Source organism: Nilaparvata lugens, chromosome X (assembly GCF_014356525.2).
Source record: "Nilaparvata lugens isolate BPH chromosome X, ASM1435652v1, whole genome shotgun sequence".
Classification (NCBI taxonomy): Eukaryota; Metazoa; Arthropoda; class Insecta; order Hemiptera; family Delphacidae; genus Nilaparvata; species Nilaparvata lugens.
The window spans coordinates 93,671,154-93,695,560 of record NC_052518.1 but is presented as its reverse complement, the minus strand read 5'-3'; the positions used below and the strand labels follow the sequence as shown (position 1 = coordinate 93,695,560).

General features: G+C 33.3%; 1 protein-coding gene across 2 annotated transcripts in view; it reads left to right on the top strand.

Moving 5' to 3' along the window:
* LOC111056305 (protein spinster homolog 1) overlaps nt 1-24,407 on the top strand; it is a 94,681-nt gene that overhangs the window by 67,772 nt on the left and 2,502 nt on the right. For both annotated transcript variants that reach the window (XM_039442719.1, XM_039442718.1), the window contains exons 2-10: nt 4,671-4,922; nt 12,229-12,366; nt 15,198-15,308; nt 15,833-15,887; nt 16,314-16,421; nt 17,246-17,462; nt 20,025-20,218; nt 20,890-20,974; nt 22,900-23,097. In XM_039442719.1, coding sequence (XP_039298653.1) covers nt 4,690-4,922; nt 12,229-12,366; nt 15,198-15,308; nt 15,833-15,887; nt 16,314-16,421; nt 17,246-17,462; nt 20,025-20,218; nt 20,890-20,974; nt 22,900-23,097 — 1,339 coding nt within the window. In that variant the 5' untranslated portion in view covers nt 4,671-4,689. The remainder of the gene's footprint in view (nt 1-4,670; nt 4,923-12,228; nt 12,367-15,197; nt 15,309-15,832; nt 15,888-16,313; nt 16,422-17,245; nt 17,463-20,024; nt 20,219-20,889; nt 20,975-22,899; nt 23,098-24,407) is intronic.

Below are 24,407 nucleotides of genomic sequence, written 5' to 3'. Positions count from 1 at the left end.
TGCCTTTTGTTAGAAATATTTTATGTTTTCTTTAATAAATTACGAACTGTATCCAATTTTATTCTTCATTTGCTATGACATATTGAGTGAGCACTTGTTATATTGAAGCTATAAGTAGGCTACTTGTAAACAGGTTGTTACCCATAAAATTATTTAGCCTACATTATTTTAGTTTACTCTCAATTTTGAATTTTTTTAAAATATAGTTAATAAGGAAAGTGTTTCTTAAGATGGGCTTCTTGTTATCCTTACATTTCTCTGAACAAATTATACATACAAAAGAATAAGAATCTATTAAATTACAAAAAAAAAACTAATGTTTTATCATGAAATTGGATCTCCGGTCTGAGAGACTAGGTGATATGGTTGGTGGTTGGAAGAATCATGATACGGTTAAAGTGTTAAGCATTGCTTGTTTTGTAGTGTCTTTCTAGAGTTAATGTAGAATTCCAATAACGGATTTATATAAATTGTGATCAGAGCTCAAAGTACACTCTTCATCTTGAAAGTCGAAACCTAGTATATAGAAACACTTCAACTCTAGAACTCTAGTCGCTCCCTGTGAATGGATCACAAATAAACTTTCTGCTCCTCAAGAGCTCTCAATATTGGCTGAGAAGGTACAGGGGAGCTAGATTCAAGACTCAGTCTAGCTTCCAAACTTGTGCAAAACTTTGGATTCTGAAGATCCACCTCTCAGACCAGGCCACTCCACAAAAATACGGATCGCCGTCCGTAATGCTATCTAGCAAAGAATTTGAGTACTACTTGGTCTGGCTAACAGCTGTTGCTTAAAAGTAGTATTCATTACTATTTTGTAGATAATACGTATTCTTAATTTGTTTTAGGTCAATGTTTTATGATTAATATAATCATAACTATCCATAATTATAAACTCTCCATTCTTCATGATAAAAGTGGAAAAATGGGAAAAACTGTTACATGCTTGTATGACTTGAGAAATGCTATCTATTACTTATAATATAAATTACATCTGACAAATTATTTGAACAAATCTAAGAAACGCAACAAAAAACTTCAACAACAATTAGTTGGAAGGAACGAGAAAAATTGCAATAGTTGATAGGAAATTTGAAAGCTTTCTGTGAAGGTGATTTCGAGATAGATCTTTGAAGGTGATTTCGAGGTAGATGTCCATATCGAACAAAAATGACATGAAATTGTCACAGTCACTGATTTATTGAAATATTTTGGGAAACTAGTTTTGGCTGTTACATCATTATCAATATCTAGTAAACACCCTTGACGATGATAGGGTCAATTTTGTTACGTTACATTGAAAAGCTAGACCTAAACAGGAAAACACATATGAAAAATTCGAATAAGAGGAAAAGAGTACAGTTTTTGAAATCCTTGAATTGAGATTATCTGGAACTGGCTATAGGCCTACAGATTACAAAAAACTGATTAAAATGAGGAATATTTCATTTCCCAACATAGGAACAGACATGACATAAATGTTATGGTCACATCTTAAGACATTGATAGCTGTGACGTTCATATTAGTTTCCTGTTTCAAAATTATTTCTGTATCTTTTTAGAGGTTGTACTCTTACTTCAACTCTATGCTACCTACTTCAGGACCAAACAGCATGGGGCGTTTTTCAGACAAGTCGACACGGCTCGACAGCATAGGACTGGACAGGAAGCTCTCTGGATACAACAACCCAATTAGCCAATCGGAGAGATCCTTGTCCTGTCGTGCCATACCGACTTATCTGAAAAACGCCTCATGTGGCTTGGTCCCTACTCTACTCTAACTTGACTCCTATTATACTCTACTTCTGGAGAAGTAGATTTGAATTCTGTATTCTGACCTTACTGTATTTTACTCTACTTTTTATCAACTCCTATTCTCCTTGTTCTATATTCTTACTCAAGTCTTATTCTACACAACTCAACTCTTATTCTACAACTCTTACTCTACTTTCACTCGAATCTCACTGTATTTTTAATCTACTTCTTACCAGCTCCTATTCTCCTTGTACTCCACTCAAGCACTCATACTTTATCATTACAACACTCCTATTCTGTACTATGCAAATTCAATTATACTCTGATTCTTCTGCTATTACTTCACACTATTCTACTGTCACAATACTCTTACTTTACACTATTCTACTCAGAATTTACTCTTACTTTACACTATTCAACCCTAACTCTACTCTTTTCTACCCTAACTCTACTCTTTTCTACCCTAACTCTACTCTTACTTCACAATATTCTACTCTACTCTTACTTTACACAATTCTCTTCTCAATATACTATTACTTCACACTATTCCACCCTTACTCCACTCTTACTTTACACTATTCTACCCCTAATCTACTCTTACTTTACACTATTCTACCCTTACTGTAGTTTTACTTTACACTATTTAACCCTTACTCTACTCTCACTTTACACTATTCTATCCTCACTCTACTCTCACTTTACACTATTCTATCCTTACTCTACTCTCACTTTACACTATTCTATCCTTACTCTACTCTCACTTTACACTATTCTATCTTTACTCTACTCTCACTTTACACTATTCAACCCTTACTCTACTCTCACTTTACACTATTCTATCCTTACTCTACTCTCACTTTACACTATTCTACCCTTACTCTACTCTCACTTTACACTATTCTACCCTTACTCTACTCTCACTTTACACTATTCTACCCCTAATCCACTCTCACTTTACACTATTCTACCCTTACTCTACTCTCACTTTACACTATTCTACCCTTATTCTACTCTCACTTTACATTATTCTACCCTTACTCTACTCTCACTTTACACTATTCTTCTATCACTATACTCTTACTTTACACTATTAGACACTTAAGCCTGGTTTTCACTAGTATAGTTAGTGGTCGAGAAACTGTCATACCAACTCTACCAAGTTAACTCTGGTCGAGTAACTGTTTTCATTACAATTGAGAATAGTAGGTAAAGTGTGTTGTCTAGTGAACAGAACTATAGTCTGTCCAAACTGCAATGAGCCCTGAAAGATTAAGCCGATCCTCTCTCCCCCACGCGCAGGGACACACGCCCGGCCTACCAGCGTGATTGATATACTATGTATACTACGTAGTATACAGGTAGACAGACCGTCTCTTTACTCACACACACAAAACGAGACTGCGCTTGTGTGTGTAACTAGTAGGAGGGTTGACCTCATCTTTCAGAGCTCAAGTCTATTTGGACAGAGTATAGCCTTTAAATGTCAATATTCTACTCTACTCTACTCTACTCTGACTCTGCTCTAATAGCTCGAGACTTTTTCCAATAGAATAGTAGTTGTAGAGTAGAGTGAGAAGCGGTGGTGGTGGGAAGGCAAGTGGTAGAGTACTATCCCACCGTGCTATCCCACTCTACTCCACTAAAAACTAGAAATCAAACATGACTCTACTCTACCATGAACGTTTTCATTGGGAGAGTTCACAAGATAGTTAGTACTTGCCCAGGAAACTCTACTAATGAAGACGGGTCTTTACACTATTCTACTCTTAAATCTACTCTATACTCCGTACAAATATTCACTTCAGGAGGAATATGCAGCACAGAGAAATGGAGGGAGATCAGCCAATTACAGTGATTAATAGAGTCAAAGGTAGAAGCACAGTTGCCAATTTGTCAGTCGCCTCAATGCTTTCAGACAGGAAACTTGGCATGTGTAGCATGAGCACATGAAGTCACTAGAAGATGGAGAACGCTGGCCGCTTCAAAACGGCAACATCGCGCCTCTATAACCCTCCCTCTGTATGCTTTCTCTGCTGCACATGTCCATCCCAAGTAAAAAGTAATTCTGCACGGAGTATAATAATGTTGGGGAGGTATACTGACATGAATCTATTCTTACAGTACTATTATATGATTGTGTGATCCGTGGTCTAGTGGATAGAGTGCTTGCCCTAGAGATCCCGGGTTCAAACACCACTCAGAGGCAAAATTTTTTGAACAGGTCACTCCCGTGTTATTGGATGGGCACGTTAAACTGTTGGTCCCGGCTGAAGTATGACAGTCGTAAGGCCATTGACGGCTCAAATTATATGAAAATGAAATGAAATTTATTGATTCCTTCCACAAAAAACATAACAAATTACAATTTAAGAAAGTAGGAACTAAGTTGACCACTCTAACCAGTATTCGTGGTCAACATAGAGAAAAAAAATAATCATCATTACAAAAAATTACATAATGATTTAGAATTATACAAAAATAAAATCCATTGATTTTTGAGTCCAGCATTTATTAAAAATCTCTTGCACTCCGTGACGTCTGCAAACCATTGTGAACAAAAATATACAACCAGTACAATTTATCTTGAATATTAAAAAAATATAGTCTGTCATTATTATTTTATATGAATGTATTAAAAAACCATTACTACTCTACGATATATTTCTCACGATTCTAATTATCGAATAGAGAAAAAAATGTATTTAATGTTTAATCTGTCATATATCCAGGCGAGGTGGAACTTCCTTTCATCAGGAACTCCCCACCAATAAAAGCCATACGAATATTATTATATGTGTTATTCCTCCTAGTCAACTGTTTAATGATTATTACTTCTACTTATTCCTTCTAGTTTACTGTTTAATAATATGTCCCTTTTAAATATTCATCAATCTGTTTTTTTTTCTTGATTACAGAGCAGCAAGCCTTGCAGCCATGATACCAGTGCTGCAAAAGCTGAGCGGCCTTTACGTGTGGTATGCACTGGTGGTGCTCACACTGGGCTACCTCACAGCCGAGTTGGGTCACTTCCTGATTGGAGTCACCAGCAAGGCAACCGCCGTCGACATCCACTATGGTGACATAGCATGTCAGTGGCTCCCCCCACCCCACACCGAGTACCAGAAAGAGCTCAGTGATGCTTGTACTGCCGCACTCGATAAAATCACGTCAGTATTACAATATAATACAATAAATAAATTTGAATGAAAAAGACTAAGAAATTGTCAAAAAACCACTGATTTATTGATAATTAGAAAGACCGGTTTCGCTTATTACTGCATTGTCAATCTCTGATAAACTTATTCAGGAGTTTATCAGAGATTGACAATGGTGTAATAACCGAATCCGGTCTTTCTAATTATCAATAAATCAGTGTTTTTTGACAATGTCTTAGTCTTTTTCATTCAATATGAATAATTACCACAATATCAACTTCTCAACTACACAAAAAATTGAATGAATTTTTTTTATTTTTGACAAAAACAGAATACAAAAAATAAATATAAGATGCTACTGCACTTAAACCAAAATACATAAATTTATTTAATTAGATATAATAACGAAATGATATCCTTTATATTATAAATAATAGTTATAAAATGAATATTTAATTTATGTTCACATGCATAAGTACAGTAGTACATAAATACGTTTAACATTACAATAGTTATGGACAACTTCAGAAATACTGTAGTTTGGGAAACTTAGTCAACCTATAGTGAGGTCCACGTTATAATGGCAGTGTTTGATTAGCAATGGTATTGCTATCCTTGTCTATCATTCAACAAAGCGGATAGCGCTACCTCTTTCTCGCTTTGTTCTGTTGCTAGATCGTCTTTTAATAATGTAGAATTGATAATTGATTGGCAAAATATTTCACCTTAATTATGTAAATTCGGTATGAAATTTTTGAAAAATAAAATTTCTTGCTTAATAAAATATAATTGATTATTTTAAACGATAATGAACAGTAAATATTACACCAATAAACCTGCTGTATCAGCTACCGTCTGTAGAAGGCATTGACAAGACTGAGGATCGGCAAAGTTGTTCTCCTATCTTTCTCAACTGCCATTATAACGTGGACCTCACTATATAACATAGAGGGTTGAGGTAGAAAATCCCAGTCAAAATAAGACGTGTAAAATATTATGTAAAAGAAGTAATCTAGGCTTACTAGAAACCATGGTTAAGAAAATACAATGGAATGGAGTTTTCATTTGACAACGGTCATGTCCTATGCAAAGACTTTTGAACACATGATATATTACGATAATTTTGTAGAAAAAATCGAACAACGGCAGAAAACACAAATAATAGCAACACTACCCCCCATTTAGAAAAGAAAGGGAAATGCAAGACTAGGTGCAATTGGAAATTATCCAATTTTGGGTGTAGGTCTGAAATATTCTCAAATCCCTTTCAATTATCTTTCCATAATAACAGAGACGAATTATTGCAATAGCATGTTTTCTTCATCTTTTCTCTATAGTGGTATACTTATTCTTTATTCATACTATGGTATATTACTTTCTCCATGGATCAGCTGAGCATATTCAATTTCAATTTTCAATTTTAATTTATTTTTTTTACACACACATAACAGTTGAATACAGAGATTAACAAAAAGAATACATGCAAACAATACAACAACAATACAAACGAAATAAAAAAGTGGTGCAAAAAAAGGATGGAAGATTGAAGGGTTTCTCCAACTATGGATATCCATGTACTTGGAAAACCATCAATTCTTGAGAAGGTGGAAAAGGTATATGAGTCATATTTCAATACTTTTGGCTGAGTATTTCTCTCGGGAAAACGAATTGGAAACTCTAAATAGGAAACACTTCAAAATCAATGGATAAACTTTGGTGAAACGACCAATTTTTAAATATTCTCAAAACTCTTACGACAAAAGCAAATTCTCATACATGCATATTATATCCCTAATAGATGTAATGATCTCCCTCATACATGCCCATGTGCACCTAATTGAAACTTTTGTTATAGATTTGTTTCAGAATAAGCTGAGATAACTTAAGAAAACACTAAAGAATAGTTATTGATGAAACTTGATTTCCGGTGAAATCTATTTGAAGTCACGGGTGGGGTTGAATTAAGATATTTATTTCTAAATCAAATTACCCATTTGTGCAGGCCCAATAAGATGTTAACGTTTGGTGAACCGAGAGCTTGTCACTTATATGAGTGGATAAATCTGATGACCATCTTATAACCTAGTTCTAATCATAAGTACCCATCATTGATAACAGAAATCATTTTTAATTATTGGAAAACTTCTGTCGTTCGTCTCAAGCTACGACGCTTTAAAGCTGCTATATAGCAGATCTCCAGTGTCACTTTTTGAACTTATAGCAGAACTATATAGCTGAGCTACATGTAGCTTTCCTATATAGCTCTGCTACATAGTATAAACACAGCTTTATAATGACGTGAATTGGCATTGTCAAGAAGTGCGATGACACTGACTTTTTTGCACTTGACAATGTCAAAGTCACTGACAATCAACATGTAAACCTATAATCCTAAAATGGTAGTACTTAAGTACGTGTCGGGCATAATTATCAGTGTTGCAGTTGCAGTAAATCCAATTAGTGAAACATAACGATTAAGTCAAATGACTTGCATTTAACAACATTTATTCGTCGAAAGTCTAGACACACTTGAACGTGTTTCTTGATCGTTTTTCGGCATCTAGTATCAGTAGTACTAGTAGTGCTAAATAGACAGATATTGAACGATATGATTGATTTGTGATTTGAACATTTGAACCATAATTTTGAAACCGCATATTGTATAATATGTTCTTGTTTCTTATTTCAATTTGAATTTGAATTAGAGAGAGATGAATATGAATATATAACTAGAAGTTCTGTGAACAGTAGACCTCGCGCTCAGTAAGTTACATTGACTTGTTGTTATGTTTTCTCAAAAAAATTAATAAATAATTTATCAATTTAAAATGTCTAAAAAAAATCCTAAATAAACATAGAGCTTTCTGTCCTATCGTACCGTGACGTGTCGTCCCGGAATATAAGTGTGAGCGCTGTTATCAGATCTGGCTGCCGTCGATACGCTAATCCAATAAAACCATCAGAGAACATTCTGTGTTGTCGTGACGGCGAAAAAACGATGTGTTGAGATTAACAAAGTAAACTACCATAATGCTGATTTCCTACAAACTTCATTTCTCACTTTTCATTATTTTAGAAGTCAATTTCTTTTCAAAAATATTTGTTGCAATTTTAATCATCAAATTAAAAAAGAAAAATTTAAAAAAAATGTTTTCTATCAATAACTCCAAACTCCAAACTAGAATCATGGCCTCACCTTATGGACAGACGAAGTTAGTAGACACTGTCTACTAACGTTGATGGAAAGATACATTTTCAAGATGATGTTTGATGTTTTTGAACGGGTAGTATTATAGTCCACTAGACAGCTGATTTATGATGAATAATTCTATAGTCTGATTTTTACGGTGATATTGGTGATCGATGGAAACTCCTTTTCTTTTCGTATTATCCTTAAAATGCAAAATTTTAAAAAACCTCATGTATACGTCGTCGCGAAATTCAAACATACCTGTCAAATTTCATGAAAATCTATTGCTGCGTTTCGCTGTAAATGCGCAACATTTAAACATAAAGAGAAATGCAAAACCGTCGACTTGAATCTTAGACTTCACTTCACTCGGTCAATAAAATAATGCTGTACCGTACTTGGAATAACTCTGGAGATATTGGTGTTAAATACAGTACTCTCTATTGAGGAGATAAATTTCTATTCAAATTCAAATTTTTTTCAAATTCAAATTATTTATTCAAAAAAATAATTTGATCTATTGAATACATGTTGACATATGTCTACTACTTTATAGTTTTTTAACATAACTTCCATACTTCAATCCCAGTATTCTTGAAAAACTACCCTTAGCGATTTCATATTAGTTACACGCTCACATAATCTGGACTTACTTGATGTACACATGATAATATTGTAGTATAAACTGATGTGAACTAATACAAACACTGATAAAAGAAAAGACCTCTCTGTCAAATTTAATGAACGAACGGTTGTCTATGGCTGTAATTCAATAGAAATGTATCAGATAAATGCAACTTGATATGTTTTTCCATGAGGAAAATCTATTCAGAGGAATAGTGTCTACTTCATTTCCTCATTAGTGAGTTCAGAAATCAATATCACTACCATTTACAGTAAACTAGGAAACAGCAGATTGAATCAAATTTTGGCTACCTAGCTATTTAATTGAATGATAGGTGCTTTGAATTACAGTATTGTGATTGCAGTAACCAACAATCATATGACTACTTTTTTGGCGGGGCCATTGCCGGTTGGGATTGACCACAATACCGTAATAATAGATTTAAAAGAACGCGTTAAATTCCTATTAGGATTACATAACTGTATGCTCCGTTAACAATAATTGTTGTACTAATGCTGTGCTATTACAATGCCTGAGGCTTTGTCCTTGAACAAAATAATAATTCTTGTACTTGTACTCTACAAAACCGGTTGACGTAGTCAATATTTGATGCTTATAAGATCAGCCTCCTCCAATCGTATTATAAAAGAACCGACCTCTCTGTCGAATATAATGAACGGTTGACCAACTCCGGTAAATTTATATTCAATTTCAATCGTTTCAAGGTTATTCTAACTGCTATCTGATAACATAGATTATCATGTACTAGCAGGTAACCAGTGATCCGGTCTGTTTTAAAACTTGACCGAGTGAGATATTGAGGAGTTTCAAATAGGCCTAGAACCATCCTCGGTTAATTAAGAATCTATATGCAAAATTGCAAGTTAATCAGTCCAGTAGTTAAGACGTAATGATGCGTCAAACATAATTTTCCTATCCCGTACATGTATAAGACAGTTTTTTCCTTTATCACAGTATAATAAGTTCTTCAGCTTGGTGCTAACCTAATAAAGTGATAGAACTCAAATTTCGTTTAGAATCCTTCCTCAACTTAATGCCAACCTGGCAAAATTGGACTGGTTATTAATTTAGTTGCTAATTTTAACCATCTGTTTCGAAGAGGTAGTCTCTCCAGATTATAGTTCTATATTAACATATGGTATGTGTTCATGTCCATGAATGAAATTTGAACATCAATTATGCAAAATCTAGAAGGAAAATTGAAATTTGGGCTTCGAGGTGCAAGAGATTGTTATTTTTAAAATTTATGTGCAAAATTTGGAGATCTAAATCATTCCCGTTTTTCCGGTATGCAATCCACAAGTTGACAAGGTTTTGATGGTAACAAACACAACCCTACTCTCTCTTATTATATAGATTAGAAAATAAAGTGAAGAGAATATTACAAAAATAATTATATTATATTGTAAAGAGATACCTTATATTGTAAGTGACTAGTGACACCATAAAATAATTATGAATGAATAAATTGTCTAGGGTGACATCTACATCTAAAAAGTTCAACATAATTATGTATCCCTCATTTAAACATTCTCATGTACCGGTTAAAAGGCTTGTCGCAATTTGAGACGAGACATGACGTGGCTTGAGTCTGTTGATTAGTTGATAATATCATTATTAATATTTTCAAATTGAGACGAAACTAACAAGTGTGAACATTATAATACAATCATATGATATCAACTCATCCAGCAGGCTCATGTTACGTCGCGTCAGGCCTTTTAAACTGGGTTTTCGTTAGTGCGTAAATGCCGTCGTCGACCATGATAGGGTGAGGATCTCAGATTAGGTAGATTTCAATTTCTCTAAATAATAGCCTAAAAGATTATGTCCAATATTATGTTTAAATGGGGGAGATTGAGTTTATACTTTTTATACTTTTAAATGGTCATATGTTAGGCTAATATTATTAGAAATTTTCTAATTTTTTAATAATAAACACAAATAACGAAAAGTTAATTGATCAGCTGTTTTAGCACACTTGAAATTTGGACAAGATGAATGTCAACAATGCTTGTCGTCGTCGACTGCAGAAGTTTACGGACAAACTAAAATTCACGTTTACCGAAACATGAGAATGTTTAAATGTGAGATAAATTCGTTGAACTTGGTTAGAATTGCTACAACTTTACATACATCAGCCATGCACAAAACGCTATGGTGCTATAATAAAAATTCAGTCATCTAACTGAATCGAACGAATTATTCATTCATATAATTTTTGCGTTTTATTTTCAATTGAGTTCAGTACAGGCTCTTGAACTATTTTCAGGCATATGATTGCAATAGTAAAGTAATTCTCAAATGAGAATAATTGACAAATTTTAGCTGTCACAGCCGCAAATATATTGAAATAGCAAAATACTGGATTAGGTTGTTACACGATTGTCAATTTCTATTACACTAAAACTACAGTACAGCAAGAGATCAATATAACTGGAACATGGTGATACAATTGGGGTGAACGTCTGCCATTGGTCTAGATTGAAATACCCCCCCAATTGAAATAACGTGATACGAGTTTCGGTTGTTGCACGATTGTCAATCTCTAGTACACTAAAACTACTGTACAGAACAGCTGAATATATAGTAATAAGGAGATCAATATAACTGGAACATGGTGAAACAATTGGGGTGAACGTCTGCCATTGGTCTAGATAAGCCACTTCCACAATTGAAATATCGAGGTACGAGTTTTGGTTGTTACATGATTGTCAATCTCTAGTACACTTAAAACTACAGTACAGAACAGCTGAATATATAGTGATAAGGAGATCAATATAACTGGAACATGGTGAAAAAATTGGGGGGAACGTCTGCCATTGGTCTAGATAAGCCACTCCCACAATTGAAATAACGAGATACGAGTTTCGGTTGTTACACTATTGTCAATCTCTAGTGCACTAAAACTACAGTACAGAGAAACTGAATATATAGTGATAGGGAGATCAATGTAACTGGAACATGGAAAACCAATTAGGATGAACTTCTGCCATTGGTCTAGATAAACCACTCCCACAATTTGCTGTTCATTCAATGTCACAGTTATGAAGGTTTCTTAAACCAGACGTCAGTGTGGGCTAATTGTGAGAGTGACTTATATAGGCCAATGGGAGCCCTTCGTCTTGATTCGTAATTCATCCACCAATCACATCGAATATTGCTTGCTTTTTTGCCTCTGTTTACTCAAAATCTATTCTGATGCTCTGTTCTTTAGTTTTAGTTTACCATTGATTGACAGTTATGTTACAAACAAAACCGGTATCTCGTATATTTGATAATTTTATGGTTGTGACACTATAAGTCTTCTTACTCAATATTGAAGTCCTGATATTTAAGTCAATATGTGTATAAATACCACAAGATCATATTCTCTACAAAACAAAAAGTTCAATATTAATCATATTTTTTATATGAATCATCATATTTATATAAACTTTGATTATTTATCTATTTTATACTATTTTTCTGTTACTTTTCAGTTGCGAAAACACGACTCAATGTGAATGGAACTACAATGGTCTTGGTTATGACTACCAAGTCTTGGCTGGACCTAGTTTCATTGCTGTATACACGATTGCTGGCATTTTTCTTGGAGTTGCTGCCGATAAATACAAAAGGTACGTCTAATACATACAATTGAATGACATTCTCTTTTATAAATAAATCATTAGGTAACATCACATTCAATATTAATAGAACATGAATTTGTATTCCGACATGGATAACATGAAAACTAGAATCCTTGATGAAAGTTTCATCTATTAGAAACGAAGGAATCTTTGGAGTTTTTTTATCACGGGAATGAAGAATTTGCTGGGAAAAATAGACGGCTGGTAAAAAATGTCAAATAATGAATTGTACATGGAAGAAAACAGTCTAGATTTGACTGAATAAAGTTGTAAGTGAAATTACATATGGCTATCTTACTTGTCTGGCAGCCAGATTAAGGGCCAAGCCATGTATGAGGCGTTTTTTAGACGAGTTCGCAGGGTAGGAAGCTCTCTGATTGGCTGATTATTAGCTGATTCTCGAACGCCAACCCAATCAGCCAATCGGAGAGCTTCCTACCCTGCCAACTCGTCTGAAAAGCGCATGATGTGGCTTGGCCCTAGGTTTTCAGGCTTTTGTTAAAAGGTACGAATGGAACGCCCGATATAACGATGAGAACCGTAACTTACCATCCTGATAAGGATAAACCCAACCATTTACAACGCAGTAATTCAAACTTTGGATGAAATTTCTGTGAACAAATTCCTAAAGATCTTCACTCGAATCTCAACATTCTGACCACTAAGTTGAAGTACGTTTCGGTTCTTGGGATGCATAATGAATTGATGGTATCCACAGAATTTTCCTGTTAGACAACTCTCTTCAACAACAAATTTTGAAGATGTTATCTTGGGTATCAACGAGTGTTTCAGAGTATTCTGCAATTTTCCTTATAACATTTTCCTGTCTGAATAGTTGACCTATCCTTCTGGAATACAGGAACTCTTGAACACTCTGGAAGCTCTTAAGACTTGAGTTGAAACATGCGCCCGCTTAACTCCAGTTGGATGGGTGACCACTTGAGGAGACTAAATATAATCTGTCTAGACGTGCTCAACTGCAACACGCTTTCTCAGAGCTATATTAAGGAACTAAAACAATGTTTCATTCACTAATCAGCCTCTGTTTTGTGAAGATAGTAGATGTATATAGAGTGTCTGATAAGACACTCCCTATTTTTATACAGCTATAATTTCTTTATTTATGAACCAATTTTGTTAGAACTACATTTATTAGATAGAGCACTCCTTGAGGTTGTGTTTAGCACCAATTTTCATTTGTTTCAGTTCAAAAATGCCCCCTCTCTTGACAGTGGAAGAACGAACCGAAATAGCAGCTCTTTATGAGTTCTGGGGATCTGTGGTGCACGGACAAAGGTGGTGGACGGATGACCGAGAGATCCATGCAACACTGGATGCAAAAACATTGAAATCTTTCTTAAGAATCGTTGCAACAGAGTAACGTGAAAGACCACTTTCACGAGATCCTTGACGCAGTGATTTCTTAGGGCTCCTCATGAACATTTCATGAACTCTGTCAACATTCTCTGATGTCCTTGACGTTGATGGTCTTCCTGATCGACTTGCATCTGTGACACTCCCTGTTGTTAGTAATATGGAATGGAAATTTTTAACAGTTTTTGCATCCATTTTTGCATGGATCCCTCGATCAGCTCTCAACCATCTTTGTACTCGCACCACAGATCCTCAGACCACGTAATGAGCTGCTATTTCGGCTCGTTCTTCGACAGTCAAGAGAAACTGAAACAAATGAAAATTGGTGTTAAACACAACCCCAAGAAGTGCTATATCTAACAAATGTAGTTCTAACGAAATTGATTCATAAATGAAGAAATTATAGCTGTATAAAAATAGGGAGTGACGAGTGACTTAACCCTGTATATGTATGACACCACTCTCGTATTTTTGACCGATAAACTTTGTTTTGGCGCAAAACAAAATTCACCTCATCTACTAGAATCTTTATTTATTATTTTATTTATTCAATCATTCAGAATTACACAACTTACAGAAAAGTACCACAGGCTTATAAACCCAAAACGGTTCCAATTCTAATTTATACAACAGTCCAAATGTAGCTAGGTTATGTGTCACTTCACATTCTCCTATTACACACTTAATTTACAATTCGAAACACACAAAGATTATTTTTAAATTAAAAATACTTCAAAATTAAATTAAATCAATCACAATTAATTAAAAAATTCCAAACTTTGAAAAAACTATAAAATTTTGGGACCGAAAAGACATACACACTATTTAGAACTTATCTTTAGAGTTTAAAGTTGATTCAAAGAGTACCGTACCAAGTCAAGTGGTGGGAGAATTCTCGTGTGTGACATGAGACCAACTTTTGCCGAGGGTGATGCCCACTTAGGCTTGTGCTTGAGTAATGAGGCGAATGATGATTCAGATTCAGATGATGAGAGATGAGTGGACCTACAGTTTTAAGTGGGTTTCGAACCACCGGGACCGATTTTTCAACCCATGAATCATATACAGAGGAGTTGGCTCAAGCGGTCATCCTTTCCAACGGGAGTAACAGACCAATAATTCTAAGCGATAGCTTATCAGTGAGACTACTCTAAGCTTCCCATTTCTTCATATGTTTTGCAAATACAGTGCCGCTAACTCGTATAAAAGTTCTGGCTATTTCCAAATCAATTTTGATCATAGACTCACAAATATACAAAAATAATTATTGCCAAGATTGGATAATGATATATGGAATATAGGGTAGATACATATTTTAGAAAGGACGTTTTTACAGAGTATTATAAAATTACATTTAGAAACAAAAACTCTGATGAATATTAGCGATATAAATCATTGTTGATATGAAAATATTTGATTCACGGGTTTCTTTTGTTTCGTTTTAGAGTCCCAATGGTTGCCACATGCATTCTTATAATTGGAGTTTCATGTCTTCTAATTGGAGCCAGTACTGAATATTGGCAACTTCTCGTTCTGAGAATGGTCTTCGCAGCTGGGTAAGAACTAGTAACAAAATTTACTGAATTTCAACTGATTACAACTTGATCAACTAATTACAACTCTTACTGACTTTCAAATGGTTTGTGATATCGATACAGCTGTGTATAATGTGAATGGAAAAATTATAGCATATTGTAGAGTTGTAGAGTGAATATTGATGCTGAGGAACTTATCCATAATTGAATAGAAAATCTCCACTTTATTTAAATAAAGCGGAATTTCGAAAAAATCTCAAATCTCTTCAATTATAGCATATTGTCTGATATAGCTATCCCACCTTATGGAAAGATAGAGCCAATTTTATCTGATCAGATACGAAACCAATTTTAAAATTCAATCTGACTAGAATATTTTATAATCTACATGTTAAAAAACGTAAGATCGTTTTGAATTATTTCTTTACATATTTGTTTGTTGATTCAAATTTACTCATTGCATGTGGTTTAATAATCATCATTATTGATATTGAAAATTTATCCAATGTACTTCTACTTCATATTCTTCTTTCGTTAATTTTCAGAGAAGCTGGTCTGAATCCCATGTCTACTGGAATCCTTTCCGATCTATTCCCTGAGGTAAGCAAAGTCTTCAATATTTTAAATTCATGATATTATGTTTTGTAAAGTGTATAAGTAAATTCACAACCATTGGCACAATGCTCAACTGCAAGAAGTGCTCTTTTAATCTCGTCTCCCACGAGCATACAAAAAATAATTTAACAGGCCTTGAACTATTATAGAGAGGGACTATGAAGCTATCCTCATCAGCATTCCCGCATCTTTTCTACAAGCAATGTATCTATTTTTCATTTTAAAAAATCAATTAATATCAACCAATTTTTCAAAACACATTTATATTCATTTTTTCACTCTATTACATTTTCCTTGTGGTTCAACTTTACTACTAATACTATAAGTATTAATACAACTTTAAGTTTACTTAACAATTTGAAACTTATATTGCTAAAACTATTTACTTAATATTCTGTGTTTATTTTTTAGCATTTGCGAGGTTTAGTGATGTCCCTTTTCAACTGGGGAATCTACGGTGGAATCGGTCTATCTTTCCCAGTCGGGCGCTACATTACCGAACTAAATGCATGGGGCTTGGTAAGTAATTTTTTATCATTTTGTGATTGTTTTGTGTTTGCTGGTGATAAATGAAATGAAAAACTATAAAATGCCTGAAGTAGACCTGCAGAAATAGTAAGTGTACGACCCATAATATTTTATTTATAGTTTTTCAAATTTAGTGAAAAACATTTTTTAAATATTCGTCAATATCAGCTGTTTTCCACGCATGAAAAATGCGTGAAACGCGTGAAAAAGCATGAAAACGCGTGAAAACGCATGAAATGCGTGAAAACGCATGAAAACGCATAAACATGAGTGGTTATCAAGCTGATAGATGGATGTTTTCAATACACAGATCTAACACAGCTAGATCTACTGTAATTTTACAGCATAATTACTGTTTTAGAATAAATTTTCACAGACGAGAAATCTCTTATGTTCGATATAGTTTTCCATCATTCTCTCATATTTTATGGGGCTTATCGAAAGGGAATGTAGAGCTGGCACATAGCATGCGGCACGTACACACTAATGTCAATAAGAACTGCAGTTAACTGTGATTGAGGCAGCTGTGGACGAAACTGAAATTATTTTTTCCAGTTTTACCAGTTGTACCTTCGATGTTGCCATTTTGATAATTGAAAAGGGAAAAATTGTAGCAAGTAATTTTATTACGTACGAAAAATAACATCTGTTAGTTGGCGTCCGTTTTCCAATTTTCAATTTAATACATTGTCCATACACTTCTGTAGACAGTCATTTGTGAGGAGTTTTCCATACTCCTATCACTATTACATCAATTTCAAATGAAATCAGTATTATTATTACATCATCACGTCCTATGATGGTCTCAATTACAGGGTTGGAGAGTGGCATATTATTTCAGCGGAATAATAGCGTTGATTGTTGGAGTGCTAGCTGCCATCTCACTGAAAGAGCCAGAGCGAACCGCCATCGGAGAAGAAACAGAGGAGCAACAAGATACTGGAGCAAAGAAAGAGAGCGACAGCACATGGAAAATTATGCTCCAGCCAAGATTCATCATGTTATGCATTGCTGCTTCGATTCGTCACACTGGTAATTATCAAATTTTAGTTCACTTGAGTTCTAAACTAAAGTGAGTATATTTAGTTTATTATTGATCGAACGCAGTGACATCTATGTTTCAACTCGGATTTTCTTTTGTCTGTCTGTATGTATGTAACGCAATTACGGCCAAACGCGTTCAAAGAATTCGATGAGATTTGGCAGGAATATTCCTTTTTCAACTTCATCTCGATGTATACACATGGTTATTTTGAAATTTTACATTTTAAGGATATTATGAAAAGAAGAGGTATTCCTCTATACTCCGATATCACTATAATATATATCGTCTACTCTGAAGATAGGATTAATCAGATTATATAGAATTATTCATAATCAATCAGCTGACAAGTGAATTACACAGATGTTTGGAGAAGCTGTGTCTATTTTTATAATAGGTCTATAGTTTCAATCAAAGACTCTAAAGAGGTAAGCATCTTTAAGGTCTTTGGTTTCAATGGTTTCAATATTTTGTTTTGCAGTCATGGTATTATTATATGCGTGCCCATCAGTATCAAAATTGAAAAAAATCTCTTATTTGAAAAAAACTAATATTAATTTAATAGTAATTAAAAATTGATTTAAAAATAATCAAATGATGCTGAATATTATATTTTTGATTGGAAAAAGTTAATTTTCATCAGATGGAAAGATTATCACGGAACTGGATGAATTATATCATATGGAATACAAATTCAATACGTGGATGAGAAAACTGCGTGAGGTCTACTGTTCACAGAACTACTAGTTAATAATGAACCTGATTATTAGGCTATTAATTTATTATTGAAAGATAGTTTAAAACTAATGAAAACTACTTGAAAATTAGTCTATTATTAATACGAAAATTATTAATGATACGGTATATTTCATTCTAAAACTCCAGTTGATGATTGGAGTCCAAGCTTTGCATCCTCAATAAGTTACTTTAGTAACTTATAGCTGGCCGAAGGGCATAGACTCCCCAGAAATGTTGATTGAAAATTCAATCATGTTATGAAAATGAGTAAATTTAAAAAATCAATACTTTGAATTATCTATGAAGCTTACAGTGCGTTACAGTTAGGCCTAAATATACAGTGGCCCACGAAAGGTGTAACAGGTGAAGACAATATATTTTACAAGGAATTTTCATTTAAAAATGTCCAGTAAATTTTCTTATATCGACCATTGTCGATAGTATCTCATTGCGATGTATCTAACAATATACATTGATTTTTCGATATTTTTGAAAAACGTCAATAACTAAAAACTATCAGTCAAATTCCATTCCAAGGATGGAAAGGGAAAGAATTTTCCAATAAGATTCATTTATTGGATTGATTCATTTATCTCTTTGTTTGACGTTTGATGACCGTTTAAACCTGAATATACGCTAACTGTATTTTAGTATCCGTGGATCAAACTGTTCGAAATTTGGCTTTGAACGTGATGATCGACCATTGTCGATAGTATCTCATTGCGATGTATCTAGCAAGATACATTGATTTTTCGATATTTTTGAAAAACGTCTATAACTAAAAACTATCAGTCAAAATCCAATTCCAAGGATATGTTTGGAAAGGGAAAGAATTTTCCAATAAGATTCATTTATCTCTTTGTTTGACGTTTGATGACCGTTTAAACCTGAATATACGAATACTGTATTCTAGTATCCGTGGATCAAACTGTTGGAAATTTGGCTTTGAACGCGATGAAAGTACTTTTTCAAACTTCAAGCGCTCATAAAAAGTTCAAAAACGTCAAACAAAGGAACATACTATATGAATCTCATTGAGAAATTCTTTCTCTTTCCAATCATATCCTTAGAATTAGATTTTGAATGATTGTTATGAAAATAATTTTGTTTGGAAATGAAGTTAACTTGTGATCTCAAATACTTATAGTAGAATTCATGAAAAAGAAACATATATGTTTATAAAGTCTCTATCTAGCCTTCTGTATAGAATAGAAGAGAATGACTGCCTTTAATTTTTCCAAAGAGCGAAGTTAGGGCGCAGTCAGCCCTCTCTTACACTCAACTCTTGAACATCATCAACAGAATACTTGTAATTGAAAGAATAAGACGACGATGTTGTCAATACCACTATATCAGAGACAATCTATACTACTATATCAATAAGACAACATCATCGTCTTATTCTTTCAATATTATGGAGAAATACCGCAACATCTCATTCCTTACAATCAGAATACTTGTACCTATTATTTTTCTTATTTTATGAAGTTATTGTTTGGAAAGTAGCCAATAGTTTGGTATCAATGGCTAGAATGTTTCTAGCATCTTGTTATTTTTTTTATTTGAATCAAGGAATAGCCTAGCATATAATTCCTATTTTAAAATATAGAATATTTAACAAGTGACTAGTTAATCAAGAATGTTTCTAGCACACTGTTAATTTCTTTATTGAAGTCTAGGAATAGGCTAGCAAATAGTCCTTTCTTTGAAATATAGAATATTTAATTTAATATAATGCAAAATTATATAATATTTGATAATAATACAATGATATAATACAATATTGATACAAATATTTGAATGATGATTGACAGGTGGATTATGCTTCGCGTACAACTGTGACCTGTTCTATCGTGACATCTTCCCGCACCTGGATCTTGGCGGCTGGCTGTTTTTCGTGACTTTCGTGGTTGGCGGCGTGGGTGTCATTGTGGGAGGAATCGTCTCCGATAAAATAGTCGCCAAGATGGGAATCAAGTCACGAGCTGCTGTATTGGCCATCAGTCAAGTAAGATCTCAATACAATAATCAGATTAATGGAAATAAAATCATAATGAGATACACCTGTTCAGACCAAGCTATTTTACTCTGCAGAGCGACAGAGCACAGATATCTGAGCGTCCGCAGAGTTTGTGTTCACACCAAAAGACATCTGTAGGCCGACAGAGCTTTTCGCTCTGTTCTCAGTAGCACTCTGACTGGCCTTATACAGCTCCAATCAAAATTTGTACCAGGCTCCCTATCAAAATGTGTACCTAGCTCCCAATCAACTAGGATTCTTCCTTCCAATTACATGAGATTAAATCAAGAATACATAGTTTTTATTAGTTTCAAATTACATAGGTACCTAAGCTTAAAGAAGCCGAGGATTTCAAGAAGGATCTTTATAAATTATTGTGATAATAATTATAGATTATTGAAAATTAAATTGTCTGTACAGTCTCAAATTTACAACAAATATAGGCCTAAGAGATTGATATCCTAAGGAATATTTAAAATGGAAGATGGTTCATTGTTCCATCCGTATTTAATACAAAATTCTTTCTCGTCAAAAAAACATTTTCATCCAATCGAGTGAAAATGAAAAAAATCACAAACGATATACAGTAATCAGTTTCCAGAGAAATCTATGAATTCGATAATTTCACAAATATTATGACTCTGAATGTTCTGTTACAGCTTATTGCCACACCTTTTGCCTTCGGAAGTATTTACATGGGACCAGTCGGCGCAATGATCACTCTAGCTATATCTTATTTATTTGGTAAGTTCAAAAACAGTGTAAAATGCATTTTATATTTACTACAATCCTGTATCCTAAAATGCACAATTGCATGCAATATCATGTATAACATAGTTGAATAATTACACTATTGACCTTTCTTCTCTCAAAACGACAAAAATTTTAATGCAGTGTTACAATTATTATTGGATTTTATAATCATGATTCACGGAGTACTACATTTTAGTGAGGAAATAACATTTTTGGAACATACAATTTCTTGAAAGCTACTAGTTAATAATTACAGATGATATTATATACTAAATAATATAGAAGATGTTTTTACGAGTAAAAATAAGAATGTTATTATTACCTTGAAAATAAAACAGTATGACTGTTATGGTTCGATATACTCGTGCGTAGTAACTGTAGTTTGCATTATAGCACTTGAAACGTGAGAGCAATTTTCACTTGTGAATGTATTAAAATTTTAGGATACCATTTAAATCAATTGCTTATACTTCCCCGTATTATTGTAGGATATATTTGAATTGAAATCACTTTTCGTAACTATACTTACTGGAAATTGATAACTTTTCGAAATATTCCATGAATTCTAAATAATTTTACAGTAGTTATTCTTCAACCAATGAGTAAAAATTTATAACATGGAAACTCTTTATTCGGTCACTGAAATACAATCTAAAATACAATCACATTTCTCCCTGCACACGGAGGGAAATCATCCACGCAGGGAGTATATGCATTGCCTTGTTACACTATTAATTTGTAAATATGATTTTAATGAATATATGAATTTGAACTTGAGCACGTTTGCTGTTCACTTTAACGAATCATAAGGCTGTTCGAACATGCTATTCATATTACGAAAATAACTGAATCACTAATTGCAGAAAGGCAATATGTCCAGTTTTCATAATTTTACAGGAGAGACAAAAAACTTATTTAAACCTGAACCTAAACCTGTAGTAAACTATATATTAAAAACGTGGTCATTACAATGCTTTCAGTTGGACATGTATCCTTTCTACAGTAAACGATGTATCTTACATTGAATAGTTGATTTTTTGAAAAAAAAAAATTGAAAAAGTTGGACATGTTTCCTTTCTGCAATTAGCGATTCAACTACATATTCGTATCTGATTATCTATTTTTTGTATAAAAAAAAGGTTTGAAAGAGATATAGTAGAAAGCTATAGATCGCCAATATGGCTAAAAATATTATTTGATGCACGGCAAAACACAGTGAAGATAATGAAATGAAAACACATATATCGTCAAATTCTACAGTATATTTTTATTTAATAAAACTGTCGTTTATTTATTTAATAAGACTTATTCTTAAATAAAAATATACAGTTTTATTTATTTAATAAAGCTGTAGAATCTGACGATATATGTATTTTTTTATTTTATTATGGAACGGTTCTACAACATCGACAGGACTCAGTCGAATTTTTACAATGAAGATAAATGGAGTGAATATGACTTTCATCTTTCATTCTCTTCTTTAATTATGGACTAAGAGAAGGAATGGTCATTGTCACACTTCAAACAACCATAAAACAAATTGTATTGATAATTGCCTCGCAAGGCAATTTTGTTCTGCAGTAGTTCTAATAGAGTTGTTTCATGTCATCAGAATAATACTATTGTCAAAACATAGCGTCACAATATAATACGTCTAAGCATTCAAAGTAGAAGAGATATGTTTATCATAAATTTAGTGTGATTTTATAGTATGAATATAATATAATCATACTCATTTTTATGGGTGAAATAAAAAATCAAAAATCAAGGTGCTCCTTTTTCAACTATGTTTTTTTTAGAGAAAATGGTACTTCGATTTTTATTTTCTATGTGCAGACGAATAGTCCTTACCAAGAAAGTGAATATGAGTATGATTTTACGGTTTAAAGTTTTTAGTGAAAATTTTATTGTTCCAGCTGAAATGTGGTTTGGCATACTTTTTGCCATCTTGGTGGAGATTGTTCCAGTATCAGTGAGATCAACCACAGTTGGCGTTTTCCTTTTCATTATGAACAATATTGGAGGAAATTTGCCAATTCTCATGGAACCTGTGAGAAAAGCAACCTCGTTCCGAGACTCTCTAGCTATTTTCTATGCTGGCGCCTACTTAATAAGTAAGTAATTGTACTAAAATTAAGTAAACACTGGGGAATATCGTCCATACCAACATAAAAAGAATCACAGTCAAGTATTAAATTGGACAAGCTTTGCCACGTCATCAAATAGAATTAATTCTATTCTATTATAATATTTGTATATTAGATACTGTACTATTTTAGATTATATATACTGTACTAAAATTGAGTAAACACTGGGGAATATCGTTCATACCAACATAAAAAGTATCACAGTCTAGTGTTAAATTGGACATTACTATTCAAGCTTTGCCACGTCATCAAATAGTAGTAATTCTATTCTAATATTTGAAGAATGTAATGGAACAAATACTTAAGTTGAAACTATCTTCAAACTACTTCTTACATGAAAAGTAAGACATCACAATCCCTTCTATAAATACTGATCCACTGCATTGTTATCCGAAAAAAACGTATTGGAAAGTTACACCAAAGTTTTGCAGCACTATACTGTATCCATAATTACAAGTACTTAATCACATATTCAGATTAAATAGTTAAAAACATAAGTAGCTGATGTTGGAAAGTAAGATGACTTTCGTTACTTTCTAACTTGGGGCCTTCCAGCAAAGGAGGTCAGCTAATGAGTGTAATCAAGCGCAATTATTCTCAGTAAGTCTGAGTTTCTTTTCAAGATTTTAAATTTTCATAAATTAATACAGTATTTTCCAGTTATCAGTGATGGTTTAGTGAAATATTTATATTTAATTTGGTTTTCAACTTGTCAAAATTCTAAATTCCTTGTTTATAAATATTTTGGACTCAAAATTTTACCAAACTTGAAATTTTATTTATTTGCCATAACATTTTACAATCAGTACTTACATTACTGATTAAGTAACTTATGAAGTAATAAACATAACCTATTTTTGGACAATTTCTATTCAAATTTTTGAAAGGAACAGTTCTGGACTTTAAGCCTGTTGTTCCTTTCCCAATCATTCATAATTTAGAATTATATTGTATCTATCAGAATGTATAAATAATAATTATTATTATTATAATTCGAGAATAGAACAATAGAGTTTTAGCTGTAGAGATTTGAAGGATGTCCTTTTCAAACCTTTATGGAACAATACCCAGACGATGGGTAGTACGGCTGCGTCTAGTTTTCCTAACCCAAGGATGTTAACAATGAATTAAAAAATCATGAAAAATGTGGAAATTGATCATTGATAATACTGGATCTTTTTTTGTGGTTGATGAAGATGAATTGGCGTTTTTTTAATTTGTGTGACGTAAAATTCATGTGTTAAATCAATCATCAGGAGTGATAAGTTTAGATTATT